This window comes from Vigna unguiculata, chromosome 4 (assembly GCF_004118075.2).
Source record: "Vigna unguiculata cultivar IT97K-499-35 chromosome 4, ASM411807v1, whole genome shotgun sequence".
Taxonomy (NCBI): Eukaryota; Viridiplantae; Streptophyta; class Magnoliopsida; order Fabales; family Fabaceae; genus Vigna; species Vigna unguiculata.
Window position 1 is genome coordinate 5808590 of NC_040282.1, and position 21966 is coordinate 5830555.

General features: G+C 34.4%; 1 protein-coding gene across 2 annotated transcripts; it reads right to left on the minus strand.

The window, feature by feature from the left end:
* Window positions 1-414: 414 nt before the first annotated feature.
* Window positions 415-19346, minus strand: LOC114181246 (sister chromatid cohesion protein SCC2). 2 transcript variants are annotated; one of them, XM_028067649.1, is made up of 28 exons: window positions 18892-19346; window positions 17031-17140; window positions 16485-16621; window positions 16306-16396; window positions 15908-16167; window positions 10245-10352; window positions 9917-10028; window positions 9588-9681; window positions 9275-9461; window positions 8718-9149; window positions 8099-8613; window positions 7811-8021; window positions 7682-7732; window positions 7401-7559; window positions 7100-7267; window positions 6586-6885; window positions 6358-6510; window positions 5361-5530; window positions 4832-4940; window positions 3434-3595; window positions 3251-3355; window positions 2948-3181; window positions 2329-2462; window positions 1955-2245; window positions 1468-1879; window positions 1193-1285; window positions 944-1069; window positions 415-854 (listed from the first exon to the last, which is right to left on the minus strand). In XM_028067649.1, exons 1-28 carry the CDS (start codon window positions 19140-19142, stop codon window positions 615-617), a joined length of 5415 nt encoding a protein of 1804 aa, XP_027923450.1. In that variant the 5' UTR covers window positions 19143-19346; the 3' UTR covers window positions 415-614. The 2 variants fall into 2 exon arrangements, with proteins under 2 accessions (XP_027923450.1, XP_027923449.1); XM_028067648.1 differs by having other exon boundaries at window positions 9588-9684.
* Window positions 19347-21966: the final 2620 nt, after the last annotated feature.

The following is a 21966-nucleotide window of genomic DNA, read 5'->3' on the forward strand; positions in this document are numbered from 1 at the left end:
TACTTAAATAAAAGATCTTACTTTTTCAAACCACCTTCTAGATTATGTGTTTTGCTTCAATTATGAATTATTCTATCCAAAAAATACACTTCAGATTTGTTGTTTTCGAAAACTTTTTATTATTTTGTATAGTATTTTACAAATTAGTTAATTTAAAATTTGTATAAAACTATATTGTGAATTAAAAGATTTAGAAGAAAATGTATTTTTTTTATACAGTGAATGGTGAACAAAGGTAGCGTGGTGAAAGAAATTGTATCCATTCAAAAAGGAAACTCTAAAAATAGCTGCAACGTCCCCGAACGAACGATTTTCCACTTGTGTCGTTATCAGTTTGTTTGATTAGAGATGGAGCTAAAAATAGAGAAGAGAGATGTTAAGAAAAGCGATATAATAATGGAAATAAGAAAAATGTTAATCAACAAAAGAATGCAGGCACTATATTAAAATGGAAATTACAGAAGGAAACAGAGAAAAATCATTATAATGTCCATACTTAGCCTAAATTCTGTTTCCTTAACAACCCCTATGCTGTAGGCTCTCATCCTATTCTGTACTTTTTTTCTTCCTATTTAATGTACAAGTTAGCCTATCTATCATGTAATTACATCAAATCAATATTGCCTAGAGCTTCTAAGGCTACTCCTGCGGCTGCCGCTAAATGTTATATGCCGCATCGTACTTCCACCGCTATAATCCGCATCGTCATCTTCCTCGTTGTAGTTCCCACTTGACACATATACAGCTTTCCGAGCTTGAACTTTCCTTGGAGTACTTGTAGGTCTCTTACGTTTTATATTTGCAGTGTAGTGTGAATAATCAACGGTGTCTTCTCTCAAAGCATGCTTAAATTCCTGGTGCAACAAATCACAAACAATGGCTAAACAAACCCTCAATGTCACAAGTTTATCAAAGGGAAATACATTCTCAGAAGCTATCGTACCTGATATCTTTGTACCAATTCTTGCGGTGTCGTAGGCAAACTGAATTGGGATTCACCTATACTAAAGCCTATATTCTGTCTGGAGATAACCTCTCCAGGTTTTGGTAGTTCAGTAGGAGAATATGCCTGAACAAGTGGGAGCACATTTCAGATTGAGAAGTTAGTTTTGTACCCATAATATCCGAGTCAAGGATGAACAACATTTAACTCTTGCGTAATTGATGATGAGAGATGCACTGTATAATTTACCTGACAACGGGCATCGTCCAGACTATACATGATTTTTAGGTGTCTCTTAAGCTTTAAAAGAAGCTGCAATGCAATTGCTGATAAACAGTCGGCCTGCACAATCACAGGTAACAAAATGAGCACATATACATATTCTGATGTTTAGGCAGCATTCTTAAAACATTTGACATTCTTAGTTTGGGCAAGGGTTTCCATTAGCAAAACTTTAAAACATTTTTCCTCGAACAAATAATTACCGACCAAATTAATGACCGTGGGTTCCAGTTCCAGAATACCTGAACTTTCTCTAGATCATCTTTTGAGAAGTAAAAATCTGTGTAACCCGTAGAATGCGGGTTTGTATCTGGGCTACCCATATACGAATAATCTAGCTGCTGGTGATTTGATCCATTTAAATCCAGGGATCTCAAGTCATTGGAATTGAGATGAGCATCTATATTTTGTTGTATTGATCCATTCAAATCCACTGACATTACTTGGGTTGTAACAGTAGACTCTTCTGGCGCCTGTTGATGCATTCCATTTCCATAAGGTGTACCGTAATTTGAAATGCTTGAACTCCAGGCTTTAAAATTCGCTTCTAGTGGTCCGGCCCTTACTTGAACTATTCGATTGATAGCATAGATTAAATAAAGGGGCTCATCGGGTGAAATGAATGGCAGCAATGCTAGGACTTCCGTGCAGTATCTGTGGAAAAACCAACTAAAAGGTCATGTAAGAACCTATATAAAGAAACAAAAAATAGCAACAGACAGTACTTACGTTAAGAAAGCAATTACTAATTTATTCCATCTTGGATTATCAAATTTCCTCACAATTGAGGACAAAAATTTGTTCCTTGATACCCGGTTCCCTCGGATGAGCTTGTATATTCGAGAAACCCCAAGTTTTGCTTGAGCAAGCGGCCCAGCCTCAGGCTTCCCTTTTCCAGAAATAGGCATCTTAGATTGGATCTTAGTGTCAACATTTTCAGAACCACCACTGATAGATTGCATAAACATAAATGACATTTGAAGTCCATCACCCAAGCGGCTTTCAAAAAATGCAGGATACCTGAAAAATTCTTTAACTAGCTTAGCTAATACAACCCAAGGTAACATGCATTACATCACCAGAACAATACACAAGAGATATACTTTTCATTCATGTTCATCAGGAGATGATGAGCCAACTTTGAATTTGACTCCAGAGGATCTGTTTCAAGTGCTATTAGATACGGAACACAGGTGATTGGATGAACAAGACCTTGACGCAGCACAATTTCAACAATCTGCATTATTAACAAATCTCTTATTTTATATGTAGTAAAAGAAAACTAGACCATTTTAAAAGGAATGCTTCAGCCCTGATTGTTTTAACATTGCCTACATATTCAAATGAAACTTGGACCACGGCAATAATTTCTTGCTTTCAGAGAAAGTCCATTGGATGTCACATCTCTTCGTTCGCAAAGCTAGACTCTTAATCTTCCAAAGAAAATAAGCTTCAAAAATAATTTAGACCACATTCCAAGAGACTGATAACTAGCACTTGCAAGATTCACCTTTAAACTCCTCTGAAAAGCATCTATCTAATTACTCATATCCTTTACCTCACCCCATCATTCCAAAAGACTTGGAAGAATTTAAACAATAGTAAATACAATACACACACATGCATATGTTTATTAACCGTCTCCAAAGAAGTGATTTAATTGTTCGATTACATTTGGATTAAGAGTATTGAATCTGAACCAATATAGAAACTAGATCTGACCTTCAGGGCTGATTGACGAACTTGTTCATTGAAATCCAAACATCTGCCCAAAATATTATCCCAATATAACTGAACTATACCCCCACATATGTTTGTATCACCGGCACCAGCAGCAACAGGGACAATCTGTCCAGCTCCTACTGTGTAACCAGCAACGTTATCATCACCTTTATCAGTTCCCATTTGGCTTTCAGCATCTAGAAGATACTCGTACATGTTTTGTAATCCTTGAATCTGATTTACAGCAAAAAGTTTAGTATATACCGAAGTATAAGTACACATATATCAGGGAAAATATATTACCTTAAGACGAGTATCAGCAGCAGAGGATAATGTTTCCTCCAGTATTTTTCCAACATAACTTTCCAACATATATTCCGGCCTAGCAATTAAAACAAACCCTAGTGCCTACAAGAGTTACAATAAAACATTAATACACTTCCAGATTAAACTGGGATAAGAGCAAAGTTAAAAAATAAATCATACCTGCAAAGATCTAACTTTGACAACAAAATCCTCCGCAGACAGATGCTTAATAAACAGTCTGACACTGCTTCCAAAATCAACAAGTTTATTACTGGAGTTTGCTAACAATCGATTACCATAACGGATAAGTAACCCAAGACAAAAGAGAGATCGTCCAACTTTCTGTAAATAGCATGGAACAATAAATTTTATTTTAAATCCAATTTTAAAATAAAGCATTCATCAAGTTAAATATAAGTATAAAAACTCCATAACAAAAAAATACATTGCAAGTTTCATGTTCATAACCACAATTCTCTAAACGAGCTATAATCTACAAGAAATAACAGCCTCCCTTGACACTAATTAAGTTGCCACTTGTCAGATGAATGGTCCACATAACAGGAAGAGTTCATTATATATAAACTACATCATGCATCTTTTAGCATGATCCTACAACTTTTTAAAAGACATAATTAAATGCTGAAATCAAATTCATTTTATGTACCATAAGAAAAAGTACCAACCTCACTCACCCCAAAAAAATGCCCCTTCACCAAAAAGGAAATGTTAGAAATGAAGTAGAACAAACTCAAGCCCAGAAGTTAGCTGAAGGTGAGAGGATAGGTCCTTAGGAGTTATGAAGCACCAATACTTCCATTTGTTTCATGTCTACGTGTCTAATACATATCTGATCACAATATCCTAGGATACTTTACCGTTATATTTTTTATGAAGTATCCAAACTTATGAAGCACAAATACTTATATAATGACAATGACTTTTTATATTTTTATTTTGGAAATGTTTAAGAAATGTAATTTCAATTTAGATGCACACAATTGCAATTTATATTTATCATGTTTTAAGAACTTCTATACATTTTTAACTATATATATATATATATATATATATATATATATATATATATATATATATATATATATATATATATATCTTATAGCATGCGCTTATATTAAAAGTGTATCACCTAGTAGGATATGCATCGCACAGTATCCCATGCATGTATCATATTCCTGTACTAATGAGTATTTTGACCATACTCTAAGCCTATGTGGAACAATTTAACATCGCTTTCAAGCCCAAAAGTGGACATGTGGAGTCTAAGGTTTCTAAGACCAGACATTGACTAGTGACCCATGCATGTTAAGACTGGGTAGGCTCTTACCATGCACAGACACCTACCCGCCCTCTTAAGTCTTGTCAGGAAAACATTTGCCCTACCTAGCCGTGAAACACGTAAATAAGGAAAAAATGAAAACAATGCTACAGAATGATTTTGAAATACAATTTCATATTTTCTGAAAGTTGAAAAACATTGCTAAGAATTGGAGGTTAGCTCCAATATTAGATACACTATATCAAAAAATAAATTTTAATATGAATCTTTCAATAAACCTGCTTGTTATCAACAGCCTGAGTATCCAAACATTTGAAGAAGAACTGAACAAGTTGTTCAACCACAACAGCCCCCTTTCCAGACATTTTACTCGCAGAGCAGAGGCATCTGATAAAGAAAAAGTAATAAGATCAATATATAGATGAAAAGGCAAGCAAATTCCTTCTGTTAAAGGAAAGAAAAACAAATTTTCTACGATTCCAAAAAGTAACACATACTATAATTGCAAATTAAAACATTACGTGCAGTTCAAAGATTTCAGAAAATTTTCACAAAATAAAGTCAAAAAATGCTGAAAGTCACATGTTTTCGCATTGGTATTTATGTATTACATAAGAAAAAACATTTAGATATTCTAACATCAAGCTTCACAGACATATTCAGCAACTATAAACTATTATCCATCAAGAAAAATCAGAAAACTCCACATCGCGTGAATCTATCAGCTAGTCAATTGCAGGATAAGGCAGAAAATAAGTAAAATAACAGAGCTAACTGAGGAAAATAATGGTAAGAAACTGTAAGTACTTGATACAGGCATGGACAACAGTCAAGAAAGAATGCCGGACAATCATTTGTTTTAAATCTTGCTCAAGTTCCCCAACAATAATTGGAGGTAACTTCCCAAGCATGGGCAGCACAGCATCAATTATGAATAGTATACTCTCAAGCAGCTGCGCAACCATACGATTGTCAACCTGAAAAAAATATATGGTGCCTTTTTGTCATTTTCAGATTATACTTTCTTGTAGGCTAAAAAATGAAAACTACTAGAGAAATATAATCAAACATCATAGACCAAAAGCTACATGAGTAATAAAAAGATCAAGACCAAATCCAAAACAAGGTGTGGAAGAGAATTTTGCTTAAAAAAGGATAGTCTTTAGATGTAAATCAACCTCACAAAACAACTTTGTAAGGTAAGGTTGGCACCCACTTATATATTATGATTTGGTCATTTCTCTAGTAGATGTAGAATCTCCATCCAACATATTCCAATTCTTTTTCTTGATAACAAGTCACATATATGGGACTAACTGTGGCATTGGTCACACTATAAAAGACATTTTAGATGCACATTAAGGTCCACCCACAGGCTAAGGTCATAAAGTTCTACATGAGATCCCTAAATCGTCATGGCATGCTCAATTATCAACTAACCTAACTATTTTAAGCTCTTTCACCATAGTTGCAGCTCACATACTATTGTATGCCTCCTTGTCCACATCTAGATACTATGATACCCAGCTGCCATGGTTTACTTGGGTGAATTGTTGGATTTCATAGTTGGTGCTGCTGCACAATACAAGCATCTATTATCTTCTACCTTCTAATCTACTGGTACAATTTTATCAAATATACATTTTAGCCCCATAGCTCACCCAAAGTTCAAAACAACCACCCCAATATGGATATGACATAGCATGGCTGAAAATGACCTCCAGTACATGAATGATACTAATTAAACCAATAAAAGAGGAACATTGCTCAATTCACAATAACACCAGAGCAGGTCAATATATACCTGAGTCTTCAGATATGGCTGCAATGTAACAACAAATTGGGAAGGGTTTGAAGCTGGTGCACAGAGAGTAGGGTCCACAAGACAAAATGCATGCAGGAGCAACACATATGGAAGTGCACGCACTTCAACTTCATCACTGTTCATTTCCTCAACCTGATAATGAACAAAAACAGTCATGTTAACATCAAAGTAGCCAAACGTAGTGGCACAACCAAAATACTAACATACCTGCAACATCTTCTCCAGCAAGCATTTGCACATTAACTCACACCGCTTACGTACTGTAGCAAGAGACACCGGATTGATCCCTGTGGCTTTTGCAGACTGAGGCAAAAAATCAAGTGCCAAATTGCGCTTTATTACAGTTACAAGAAGTTGATTATTGGGCATTCCTCTTAACATTTGAACAATTTGCTCTGTTTTCTTAACTATCTCAAGTGGAACAGTACTACCATCCCCAAAGCTCTGAGTTTGGGAACCATGAGGCTCCTCAAACCAGAATTCACTGAAAGTTTTGCAAACAAGGTCCTGCACAACAAGGAGAACATCTTAATATAATGCGAGTGAGAGCATTGACAAAAGAATTAACACACAGTTCCCAGGCTTAACATCAAATAAGTACACGCTCATAACCAATGACTAGTATTAAATTAAAGAGTACAAATGAAACGCATAAATATTACATATCATCACCAATGCTATAAAACACGGCCATATGTTGGGAAGAAAGAATTTAAAATACCTGGATGCTAGCTTCATCATCACTAACACGTGTAATTATCTCTGTGCAAGCTCTTGTAAATCCAGAGAAGTTAGCATCTGAAGTGCACATATCTCGAATGATTTTTATAGCTCGTTTTCGAACACTTACACCAGTATCCTTTATTCTCTCAGCAATCTTCTCAAAATACTACGAAACACAATTGATAAAAATGTTTTAACAATTCATCATGGAATGTCTCTTCTCCATACCAGTTATGTTTACAAAAGAAAGGACCAGTTTTCTCATTGACCATAAAGGAAAGATCCGGTGACCCACATACCTTAAAACCCACATCAGGATGTGAAGCAATATGCCTACCAACAAGTTCCAATGCTGCTTCTCTAACAGATATTGCAGAATCACAGAACCTTCCTTCAACAGCTGACTGCACACGCTTATCTCCCAATACCTCTGGATCAGCCTCTACAATGATACTTACCTGCTCATTATATTAATTGTATTAAATGAAAATCAGAAAAGATTACTTTGGTATCAAGAAACTATTAAGCATCCCGTTTTCACTGGAAAGCAGAAAACTTAAAAATAATATTCTAAACTTACTGCTTTTAAAGCCTTAGCCCTAATAACTGGAGAGTTCTCCCTCAAGCTTGCCTGCACACATCATAAGAAAGATTAGCAAAGAACAATTTTTAAACAAATTGGGGAAAGAAAGGATGAATATCAACAGACCAGAAGCGTGTGAAGAATTTTATCAAACCCTCGGCAAAATGAACTGTTTTGGCCCAAAGCTAAAGTAATCTTCTTGATTGAATCCCTTGTCAGCATAGAAGATACAGCACCAGAATCCCGTACTATGATTTTTGATTTCATTCTTGCAATGTAATAAATAGACTTCTGCTCACAATTGGAATCATCTTTGTACCACAGGCAAAGATAAAACCTGCACATTTACACAAGCATTACCTTTGCATATATATAACAAAAATGTCAATTAGAAGATCTGTCACAAATACTAACCAGCAAATGAAAAGATGCAGATCATCAGGAGAGGTGACATCTTGAAGGTAATTCAAAAGTAACTGTTGAACAATGTCGTGCATAGAAACTTCAGAATCCTTTGACGCTTTTGAATTCTTTTTCAGATTATTCTTGTTCTGCGAATTGCAACATGATTGCAATACCAGTAGTTGCTTATGACAGATGCATGTCTGGCAGGACCAGTTTCGGCTTGAAATTTCATGTTCTTTAATGCCCAGGCAATCAGCATGAAAAAGCCTCTGGCAACCATGACATGTAAACAGGTTTTCAACCCTTCCCCCTAAACAGACGCAACATATATCTTTTGCTTGATGCTCAGCATGAGCATCAGGACTAAGGAAATCCTGAAGTATCCATAACTTCTCCTGGCTACAAACCAAAGCATCACGCTTCAACCTTGCAGCAATTATACCAAGAATATCAATTGCCATGGTACGTGCAGAGACATCCTTAGATTTTGGCCCAGCATTCTGAAGTAGTAGGACACAGAGAACCTGAAACAACTCTCAAGGTAAACTAAGTTAATGCAATTTACCAAAATAATACGTATACAAATAATATGCAGATCCCAGCAAGAACACACCCACACATGATCTACCTCAAGAATAGGAGCTGAAGCAGGATATTCAGGTAAATTTAGAGTCGTCAGTAAATCGGTAACAAGATTCTCTATTATGGATTTCAGCTCAGAAGCATCCTGAGTCTTTACACTTGCAAAGCGTTGAAGTACACGACTCCAAAACAGACAGCAGGCTTCTGTAACTGCCTCGTGGGATTTAATTGGAGTACTAGCATCAACAGAGGCTTCTAATACAGAATTACCATTTGATGCTTTTCTTAAAGCATCAGGCAGGTTAGCACTACAATGAATCAAATGAATCAGCAAAGCAGTAACCATTTGGATCTGCCTTGGCTCTTCCTCACGTACATGATAAGACCTTAAAGCTCGTTTTGAATAAGGTAATTTCCATAGAAGCTGAACCATTTCATCTATCACATAAATGCGATGTTGTATATATAAATAGAATATCTGCACCACCATATTGGAATAACAAATTATATAAGAGCATATGCTCAAAATTATGAAAGAACATTAGAACCACCATATGTGCATGAAAGATAACAATCAGAGCTGTAAAAGAGAAGTATCAGTACCGCACTGAGTAAACTGATTGCCTTCAGTTGCAAAAGCTGGATATTATCAACCAAAAATGTTGTAATACTTGTTTTTACAAGTTGTAGAATGCAACTATCTGATAACCTCTCTATTAACAATAAATCTTTGAGAAGCCCAAGAACAGTGCATAACTTCTGAAGGATAGTATTCACAGCAGTAGAGACCCTAATAAAGCAAGGACCAATAAGAAAATAATGTGAACAAGAATAATACCAACTAAACTAACTATAACTGTAGATGCACAAGAAAACCAACATAAAGGATATATGATGAGACCAAAAATAACCAGACCTGCTTGATGCCGATTTCTTCAACTTCAAAGTCTTGTTAGTGCGTCGTTTCTTGCTCGCTGAACCAAATTCAACATCATTTTCTTCATAATCATCTACTGGAAAAAAAAATATATAGAGATTAGGAGTTTGAAAACCACCGAGGAATTATCTCCCTCCATTTCAAGGTCCCCCAACAGGCCCTGTAATACACTTTATGTGAACTGTGCCATCCCACGTTGGACCTCGGAGAAATTGAAATATGACATTAAGTAAAACAACTAAAGTCAGATACCATTTAAAAGAAAAGTATTGCACTTCCAGTAGCATACTAAAACTGGTAGGACTAACCTTCAAATCCAGTGTTTTCACCAGGTCTATGTAAGGCCCGATATGATGGGTCACATGCACACATAACATCCATTATCTGACGCCTAGAAAACTCCAGAATTCTCTCAATTATCTGGCATGCATAAATTACTTTCAGACATTATAGACTATAGTTTAAAACAAAAATGAAAGCTAAATAAATAAAATCATTGATTTCACACATAGACAAAATACTTTCTCCAGCTGAAGGAGCTTTTTCTTTGTAAATACCTGTTTCTCCAGTTCTAATAAATTCCTGTTATTCATAGTAGTAAAATTTGCTTGAAAATAGCATAAACAAAGAAAATACCTCTTCTTTATAAAGTTGCTTTGGCATATCAGTATGAGCCATCACTGCTAATGCAGCATGAATGGACTCCAACGCAATAAAAACAGATGAAACTAATTCTGAATCTGACTGAAAGAAATATCAAAAGCAAAAAGAAAAAGTCATTAATATAAATTCAATACATAAATTATGATTAAAAAACAGCCTGCAACCATATGCATTAACAAAATAGTGTGTTCAACTACATGAACCAAACAATACTGTTCAGATCTATCAAAAGATAAATTTTAAATAAATCCATTCAGTATATATAGCAAGGTCATTTCTAATGGTTTCTCTAACTGTTGTATTTGATTATCCTGACCAAAGAAAATAGAATAAAAATAGCTTAGAATGTAAAGATTCTAGGCTTATATATTATGAATAGTTTGTTCATGAATGGGAATAGTAAATGACAAGGCAACCTAGACACATGTAAATCACAATCCATTCTAGCAATACTAAGATTGACCGTGCCTAGTAACCTAAGCGTTAAAGATTTCACATCAACTAGAGATATGGCCAAATTATAGCACATAAGTGTGTGCAAACCTCACCTTTCAAGTTAATGTTATGAGATTGAGTTAGATCTTATTAAGATGGAATCAAATTCAAGGACTCATCTCATGTTTGATTCCCAATATAGCAAATGCTAAGGGGAGATGGTTACAAGTTTTATCAATTGTTTCATAACAAAAGTCAAGTTGTTGAAGTCACAATCAAAGAGTTTGATTCCTAGAGGGGTGATTGTTGGAGGGAACATCAATTGTCATGTGGCAGAAGTCAAGTAGGTCAAGTCACAATTGAGTCATAACATTTGGGGTACTACACTCTTAAGTAACAAAAGTTGTATCTTGAATATAAGTTATAACTTTTGGTCTAATAATAAGCGTTCGATCCAACAATTTAAGCGCTCTATCCAATAGTTTCTATAAGAGTTCTTGATCTTAGAGGCTTTGTTTCTGCTGCCGTGTAAACAACCACAATTGTTGTTGGCCACTACTTTGTCAATCTAGGGTGAAAATCATTCCTTTGGGTACCTAATGATCTTTGGAGCATGAAATTCTCCGACACATGCTCTTTCCTGACAATAAGTGGGTCTTCATAAGATCATATACGAGAGGGAATATAACTTTAGAATCGTCTATTGCAATACTCAACTTTGTGTTTTTCATCATACGAAAAATTTAAATTATTCAATAATGTTTTCCCTTCTTAATGTGTATTTCACGACATTACACTTCAATAAATAAGATGGGCAAAATTCAGTGTCTTCAACTAAACATTGTTTTACCTTTTATTGATGTGTGTACATACATACATACATACATACATATATATATATATATATATATATATATATATATATACACACACACACACACATATGGTTATAAAAAGTGGCAAGGTACATAACTTACAGCCTAACCCTAAAGTTGGGTACATACAAAAAGAAATAACTAGTGTAGTATGTATGTAATAAGTATCTTACTATTCACGATACGAAATGATTCAGGTCCCTAGCAATATGAATCGTGAGTTGTATAGTTTTACTCCCGTATCGTACTCATATCATATGATACTAGTGTGAATCGTGCGAATCATGATTCGATTCACGATACGAATTTATCCCAATTTGAAATCCTAATTTTCCGCTTAAAGATTTACCTCCAATTTGAACCCTAATTTCCCCCCTACAGATTTACCCCCAAATTGAAACCCTAATTTTCCCCCCTTTATTTTTTCGCACATTGAAACTTATTAACGTTACTTATTAACATTATTGTGCTTGAAAACATGTGCTCGAAAACACATTTTGCATTCCATAATAGAATGTTTTTGAGGTTGTTTAGGATACAAGGAGCAACAACAGTTATTTTTTGGATGGATATAATGCATAATTTGTTCAATAGCATATAGCCATAGTTAAAGAAATCTTATGCAGCAACCACATTGTTTTTTGAAGGTTGTGTTGCTGAAATTGTGAAACTATGTCGTATATACACATAGATACAACCACTATATTTGACTATGAGATTGTTTTATTATTAGTTGTATCTTTGCATATTTATATATCTTATATATTTAAGTAAAAACTGAATTTTTTTAATGTTTATGAATCTTACAATTCATGATACAATATGATTCATGATTCAAAATTTAAGCTCTCTGGTATACGATACGATTCATGATTCAACTTCCATGGAAATAACAACAAAGTAACATTATATATCAACACTCCCCTTCAAACTGGAGCATATAGATCATATGCACCAAGCTTCGACCATAGAAATTGAATCCTAGGTCCTCATTGAGATTTATTTAGAATGTCTACAAGTTGTTCATTACAACTGACAAACTCTGTAATGAGATCCTTGGTCAATAATTTATTTCTAACAAATGACAATTAATTTCTATATGTTTAGTTCTTTCATGAAACACGAAATTGGAGGCAATATGAAAAAGAGCTACTTGATTGTCATAGTATAACTTAATATGATAATTTTCTCAAAATTTTAACTCTAAAGTGTTGTTTAATCCACACAAGTTTACATGTAGCCATGGTCATAGATCTATATTCCACTTCAACACCAGATCAGGCAACAACACTCTATTTCCTACTTTTTCAAGATATAAGATTCCCTCCAAGGAATACACAATATCATATGGTAGATCTTCTTTCAATGGGACAACAAGCCCAATCTACATCACAATATCTTAAGACTTTAGTATTTCCCTAGTTCTCATACAACAATTCTTTTCATGGGTTCCCTTTTACATATCTAAGAATGTAAAGCACTGCATTCTAGAAATCAATGAGGGTTATGCATAAATTGACTCAACTAAATAAGTTTCCAATCAACCTTCTACCTCATGATTTGAGAATTGTTCACCTCTGTCTCTCATTAACTTCTTATTTGAGTTCATAAGACTATCAAGGGGTTTGCAATTTGACAAGCATATTTCCTCCAAAATATCAATAGCATATTTTCTTTGTCAAATGATGACACCTTTTAACTAAACTTGAATACCAAGAAAATATTTTAGATAGCCCAGATCTTTGATCTGAAAGTGGTTGAATAAATGCTTTTTTAACCAAGTAATTCTAGTGATATCATTTCCTATAATAACAATATCATCAACAAAGACCACAAGATAAATGCACTTGCCAAGAGAAGTAATGGAATAAAAAACTAAAAGATTTGTCTCACTCTGTTTTTGTCCAAAAATTGACACAATATGACTAAACTTACCAAACTAAACTTGGGGTGATTGATTCAAACCATATAGTGAATGATGTACTTTACAAACCAAACTAGACTCTCCCTAAGCAACAAATCCAAGAGGTTGTTCCATGTAAATCTACTCCTCCAAATTACCATGAAGAAAGGCATTTTTTATGTCAAGATGGTTAAGAGGCCAATGGAGAATGGCATCAATAGCAAGGAAAAGACAAATAGTAATGATATTAGCCATAGGAGAAAAAGTTTCATAGTAGTTGAGGCCATAAACTTGAGTGTACCCCTTATCTACTAGGCGAGAAAGACAATTTTAATCACTAAAGAGTAAATTGGGTTGTAAATAGTAGAATACAAGGACAAAGAAGGTCATTAGCTAACAAGCAACATCAAAATCACTGGAAAGTTCCAAAATATGGTTTCAGAAACATCCCTCATTCAGCCTTATCAAATCTTTGTCCCTAATTAGTTTACTAAGGAGTTTGTTACTTTTATTGACAACTATACCCATGTCACATCATGCAAAGTAAATATGGGGTATTTCAAACCTTTATTATTTCTTTTCGTCTTGTCAAAAATCAATTTGAAAAAAGCATCAATGGTATTATTATTATTAACATATGTTGCACTCCACAACAAAAGTGGAGTTTCACAAAAATGTAGCTGGAGCACCCGTTTTCCAGATGTTTGTTCCAAAAATCTATTGGGGAAAAGTAGTGCTACCCACCACATACCTCATCAACAGGTTACTCACCCGTGTCTTAAATGACATGAGTCCTATCAAGTCCTTACTGTCTTTTATTATCTTTTCTCCCTTGGTATCAAGTCTACCTTGCCAAGTCTTTATTGTTCTTGTTCACTCTCATAATCCAAATTGCAGTGAACTAGATCTTGGAACTCTTAATTATGTCATGATTAGTTATCCCTACTAAACAGGAATATAAATTGTTATCATCATCAAATCATCGTGTCTTTATCACCATAGATGTTACATTGCTTGAAATAGAACCCCTTTTTGTCGACCTTCTACTTCAAGAGACAAAAACACTTGAAGCAATGGTTTTTCTTTCTACAATGAGGTAGAAGACATTTTTTGAAAAAATATATCAAAGAAGGAAACAACCCACTTTGGCTCTGGAGCAAGAAGAGTTGCCTAACTTAGGGGTGAGGATCCCTAAAGATAACAATGACAACGTAAATGATATTTGGAATTAACCCATGCATCGAAATAGGAAAAGATCATGTGTTAAATATCTTATTTCTCAATAAATATGTTTGCACTAACAATCTCTCTTATAAGCATCAAAGTTTTATTATTGCTATTGATGCCACAAAAAACTGCTACCACAATCTAAGAAACCATAAAAAGTGAACATTGAAGGCAGTTATAAGAGAGGTGATGACTGCATTAGAAAGAAACTCAACATGGGAGATTGTCAATAAATAAAGACACAAAAAAGGGTTGTAGGGTATACATGGATATTTATAATGAAATATAAAGCAAATGGGAATATAGACAAATATAAAGTCAGGTTGATTGCAAAAGGATACACTCAAACTTATGAAATTAACTATGGGGAGAAATTTCCTCCAATAGCAAAGATAAATGTAATTTGAATTGTTCTTGCTCTGGCAGCTCATTCTGGTTGGAACTGAAGTCAGTAGAGTGTAAAGAATTTTTTTCTTCAGGGAGCTTTAGAAGAAGTGTACATTGAGATACCTTTAGGATTTGAAACTCTTAGTAGAAGGGATAAGGTATTTCTCCTAAAGAGGGTCTGAAATGGTCTTAAACAATCTCCATAGGCGTGGTTTAGAAGATTTACAAAAGTAAAAGTTTCCTTAAGATAATAAATAAAGCCAAGGCCATCATACATTACTCATAAAGCACTTTATTAGAGGTAAAACACTATAGTGCTAGTCTATTCAGATGATATGATTATTGCATAATGATAAAACAGAGAAATTGGTTTTGAAGAAAAAATCGGCAACCCAATTGAGATGAAAGACCTAGGAAAACTCGAGTATTTCCTTCGAATAGAGGTTGCTTATAAAGGAGAGTTTCATCTCACAAAGAATTTATGTATTTGATGTCCTCAAAGAAACAGGTAAGTTGGATATAGAACCTCAAGAGTTCCTATTGACCATTATCATAAAATTGAAAGTGAAGAGAACTCTCAAATAGAGCTTCAGCTACAAAACTCGATTCTATGATGATATTGTCGGAACTGCAAAAAACTGACATATAGCTATTTTGATATTAAGCTTTTTCTTACAGCTCAATAGTATGTAGAAGTTAGATTTTATAATTTTTTGGAAATTTGAGGTCATATCCAATGTCAACTAAATCCAAACAAGCCAAAGAAATTCAATACAAAGTAATACAGAAGAAGTGCAACATGAACTTACACTATTATCACATTCCTCGATTGACAAGCCCTCGGCTCTATGTATCTGGTGATCTAGAACTTTTAATAGTCTAACAAGGACTTCTATGGGAACCAAATGCAGAAGTTTCTTTTCACGAATAGATGTTATTTCATTGACAAGTAATCTAAGATCAGAAAGAGGCAGTGACAACCATTCTGCTTCATCTCTGTCATCACTATTTAGTTCGGATTTGCTGCATAAGTCCTCCAAAAGCTCACAAAACTTTTGAATGTGGGCACCTAGAAAAAAGTTACAAATACCAGTTGATTACACATGTAAAAGCAGCACATTTGCCAGCAGAAATGTGATTACAAACATAGAGATAGCGAACAGACAACATTAAAAAGCAAGATTTCAGGAAACAAGTATGCATCAACCTTGAAGCTCAGCAGAATCAGGTGCTATAGATATTCCATCGCCACCTTTCTTTTTTACTTTTGATTTTTTAGAAGACAACGTGGAAATATCCTGCCAAGTAATTTTGAAAAATTAAAAAATGAAAATCAAATATCAACTAAAACTATAACATATATACTATAATATAATATATTAATACATTTGTCGAAAAATTATCAAGCTGGCGACTATGTGTTGCATTATAGTCTTTCTGAGTCTGACTTGGGACAGAAAAACTTGATTCAGATTGCCTCTTTTCAGGTACTGCACTGCCAGAGATCTGCTCCTTAACAGGACCTGAGAAACTTGACCAATACAATAAACAATAAGCAGAGCACCATTAAATTATTTAATGGAAAGCCAAAAGAGCAAAGTAAAACATAACTTTTTGGTGGAAAAGGTCAACAACTTTATAAGTTTGACATCACAAAACAAAGTTCTAGTTTAATCAAACAAACAAATCACATTAGGCATCTTAAAAGGTACAAAGGACAGTAATTTGTCAACATGAAATCTAACTTCATTCTATTATGGCAGTTTCTCTTCATTATAATTCTCAGTATGACTAAACTTTCCCAAGTGCAAAGAAATCACATCCTCAATTTATGTCAGACTATTATAGAACAATGAGCAACAGCAACTCCATTAGATTTGAAACAAAATCCACATTAGTGATATTCGGGGTAGAAACCAAGCACTCTTTTACCTGCAGTGCTGTATTCAAATGCTTCAGGATTGCACCTGAGAACTTCATCATGGAGTTCTAAAGGCTCAACATATATATAAGGAACACCTTTGGCTTCATCTCTTAAATTCCTACAGAAGAAAAAATTAAACAGAATTGTATTAAATTCAATAATAAATACAATAGTTACGACACAATCAACATTGACAATAATGGCAACAATATTATCCCTTTACTGAAACATCAAATTTTAACAAAACAAGAGAAATTGGACACGTGGAAACAGCTTGAATGAATGCCGTTTCCATTACATTCAACCAAAATGGTGAATAAAACTCCAAACTCGTTGGAGAAAAATGTACTAGTAAACTGTGGTAAAAACTTCTCCCATTAATTTCATAAGATATGAAAAATTTAAGTAAAGCTCTCAAACTAAAGTAAACCTTATGCACAGGGTTTTGAAAAGAAGCCAGTGACCCAAATTTCAGTCAGAATATCAAGGACTTTTAGTGTGCACAAAGCAACCCCAATTGTGGCCATACTTGTCTGCATTATCCCCAATATGACAAAATGTAATCAAACTGTAACTGCAATTCAAGACCTTGCATATGCACTTATTACAATAACATCCAACGTTTATTTATAAGTCCAATAGTAATCTGCCTGAAACCTAAGCATGCAAACTTCCCGTGAAAAGGCAACAAAAACTAAATCTAAATAAATTAATTTAATTTTCTTTAGAGAGAGAACTATAACTAGAGGTAGGTTTGGTATGCGGGAAAAATGGAGGGAAAATATAGAGAAGAAATAAAGAGATGATGGTATCGGTTTGGATGTATGCGTTTTGTTACAGATTTTATAGCCTTATCGGGAATAATTACCAATCAAAAGTATCTTATAATCACAAAAATAAGACATTTCTTTTCTCTTTACCCTTTGCATCTTCATCTTTTTCGAAAGCCTATACCCATTCTGCTGGATCTTTATTAGTCCTAGGTACAAAGCCTCTTCAATCAATAAAGACCTTTTTCACCTCCATTTCTCATTAACCCTTGGCTAGGATCCTGGCAGCAACTTTGCTTCTAACCGTCAACACAGTCTCAGTATGTGTTAGAAAAAGGAAAGGAAGCGGGGAAGAGTTTAGTAAGTCTAACAAATTCTTTTTCTCCACGACTCAGTGTGAAGATTCTACTGTAACATTTCCAGTCACCTCAGTGGTTTATAATGGATTATCAATAACTTTTATATGAGAAATCATTAGTTTTCCAAAAACAATCGGTAACGAATTGTTCATAATAGATTATCATCCTATCACAATTAATTTTCAATTTTTCATAATCAATTATGACTGGTTCATCACCAGTTATTTAACTTAAAAAATAATTTGAAATATATATATATATATATATGTGTGTGTGTGTGTGTGTGTGTAGTGTATGTGTGTATGTATATTAATGTTTTTATTTCACTCGTTTTTCTTCAGAGCCAAACACTTATATTCCAACTTCATGTCTCGCCTATTTCCATTTGCGCTATTTGTATCTTTTCTTTCTTCATTTCCTCTTATTCTCACATATTTCTCTATTACGTACTAAACACATCGTAAACAAGTACCTAAGACGCAAATTTCGTACGATAACCAAAAGTAAATTCTCATCACATATGCTACACTAAATCACATGAAAATTCGAATTCAAGTAACTTCAGCTCGGAACTGCGAGCTTCAGTTGCACGAAAAAAGTAACAACTATTCAGTCGAAACTTCGAGCCTAATTCAACACATGCTTATGAGATTCACTGATTCAACTATTCAACATACTGACGACTAAAACCTCGACGTGCAAAAAATGTAGAACGCGAACGGAAGGTAGAGGAAGCTTACAAGTACGACACATCGGTGTGGCGAAGCAGCTCGGCGATCTTGCCGGACTGCGCGAGCACGTCTACGCGATTGAGACGCGCCGGCGAGTCAACGAGGCGGAGGTCCTGGTCGGAGGCGCCGCAGAAAACCGGGAGCGACGGCAGCGGGAGGCAGGCGGCGAGCTCGGAGTGGACGGTGTTGGAAAGGCCGATGCCTCGGGAGCCGGAGAAGGCCGCGGCGGCACCGGCGTCGGAAGTGTCTGGGAAGCTCATGTATTGGTCACGTGAAGGGCATGAAAGCGTGGAGAACGGTGAAATCTGGACTGAAATTGAGGGGAATTAGGGTTTACGTGGAAGGGATTGGGAGAGAAAGAGGAACGGAGTGAGAGCCCTAGAGGGACAGATTTGGAAGAGAAATTGCGAAGTGAATGGCGGGGAAAAGAGTGGATTTGCGAAAAGTGTGTTGGAAATTATTATCAAGAGAGGTACTCCAAAGTGGATTTGGTTTTTATGAGGTAAGAAAGAAGAAACCGAGTTCACCGAAAAATTACCCGAATACCCTTACCCTCTGTGCCAAGATTGTCACGGAAGCTATTATCCACCTGAGAGAAGGAGCCAAAGCAAAATTCCTGAACAGAAAATTATTTAGAATAAAGATATTACCTCATGAATTATTATAGGATTAATTATGGTTAAGACTAAACTTGAATAATAATTGTGTGCGTTTAAATTTTGTATTTTAACGTTAAATAGCAGTTAATTTGAATTTCAATATAATCAATTTTAACGTGAAAAAAAAAAGTTCTTTTTGTTTAAATTGGATTTCAATGTCGTCAATTTTAACACTTCATTAACTATAAACAAAAATTTACAGATATAAGTAATATTAAATATTTTTATCCAAATAGATACTGAAATGTTATCCTCGAATAAATCGATATTTGTAAATAAGTATAAATTATGTGTTGATTTTCATAAATTAATAAAAATATAAATGACGTGACGTGACATCATAAGTTTATAAATAAAAATTTAATTGCCATTTTACCATTAAATTACCTTTATCGCATGAACCTGTCAGGATTTAGTTTTCAAAATTTCAATTTTCATAACTTTTTATTGATTGATTTGTTAAGCTATTATAGCTGTTACTGTCATAAGTAAACAGAAAGAACTAAACTTAGTCCACGTTTTATTCTTTACTTTACCTTTTAAGTGATATTTTTTAAAATTAATTTTACCAATTTTACTCTTTTTTATTTTATCAATTTTGTTTGTAGACTAACATGTTAATAAAACAATATAACGTAAGGGGACTCATTTTTTGAGTGCTTTAAGGATCATTGGTCAAGCGGACCTTCTCCCAGGCTGTTGATGTGGCAACATCTTTGGAGTACTTTAAGGGGACTCGTGACCAAACGCCTCTGGCGTTCTTTTCCAGTTGAACTTTGTCTCCACCTCTGTGGAGACACCCTCAGTTGTGGAGACACCCTCAGTTATGAAGACAACCGACAGGACGCATAGCCCATCGATCAGGCAGCCACACCAAAACCTGGATGAGCAGGTAAAAAGTGAATTAAGATAATACAAGTCAGTAATCATGTTTAAAAGGCAATTGGGCCATGATTAAGAAACCCTAATCACAGGCCCATACCAAAAACTATAAATAGATGCCCAAGGTAAGTTAGAAACACCTTCAACTCGCATTTTATTACAGCATTTACTGCTACCTATCTGTCGGTCTTAAACTGACTTAGCATCGTACATCGTAGCCTTTTAGACAGGTATCCCGATCAGCCGAATGGGAGGAGAGAAGACACTAAGCAAGAGAAAGAATTGTATAAGCTCACTAAGGAGGACGTCAAACAAAATGACTCGAGGGTAATTTGAGTGTTGGAAGTATGTGCTTGGTCCCTACACCCAAAACAAAAAACTATTTAATAAAATAATTAATTGTTAAATTGTCTTTGAAATTACAAGTTTTATAGCTGAAATTATTTAATTAAATATATAATGATCTCAACTTCTATCTAATTTTCTATGGTGTTAAAATCTATGTATCCTTAAAAGTTTTATAAATAAATTGTTATTTTATATAACAAATTAGAAGAGAATTCATATATTTGTATGTGTCGTGAAACTTTAATACTCTCTAATTAGTAAAATTGTGTAATTCGTTTGATCACATATTTATATATAAACTTAGTTTATTTGGTCAAGAATGATAGCTTCAAAAAGTACTCGATCTTTTAGTTAATAATAATTTTCATCCAAACAATACTTTGTATTAACCAGGAATAATTTTATTTTAAATAATAGTCAATGGGTAAGTTAAGAGTGGCAAATTCCAAAAAAAATATTCAAGTTATTTAGCCAAAAATGGAAAATAACAATGATCAACATTGCATTATTGGAAACCTTCCTAATGCATGAAGCTTTCAAACTTCTTGTACGTCTTGGAGCTTGTTTTAAACCACACAAACGCTTTTTTAATCTGCACACCATATTCTTTTTCCTTTCTTTTCAGAAACCTTCAGGTTGATGCATATAAATATCTTCATCTAAGTCTCCATGAAGAAATTCAGTGATTACTTCCAATTGCTTAAGGTAAAGTCCTTCACTAGCAAAAGTACTTAAGATTGTGTTGATAGTATTGAATTTCACAACTGGTACAAAGATTTATGTATAGTAAATTCCTTTCTTTTGTTGAAATTCTTTGACAACTAATTGGGCTTTATATCTCTTGGAGCCATCATGATCCTCCTTTACTCAATACACCCATTTGTTGTGAAGTGCCTTTCCCCCCATAGGCAACTCTACTAGTTCCCATGTCTAATTTGATGTTAAAGACTTCATCTCATCTTTCATAACAAGCTCTCACTTACTAGCATTTGAAGTTTGTCATGCTTCCTCATAGTTTTTAGACACCCATTCACCAGTCAATAATATATAATTAAGGTATTTCTTATTAAACTTATGAGGTCGAGAAAACCTTCTCAAAGCAGTAATTGGAGTAGAAGGCTCCAGTGTATCAATTTGTTGGTCATTGTTATTTTCAATTGATTCCTTTGGTTGAGGAGTATCAATTATAGGAGTT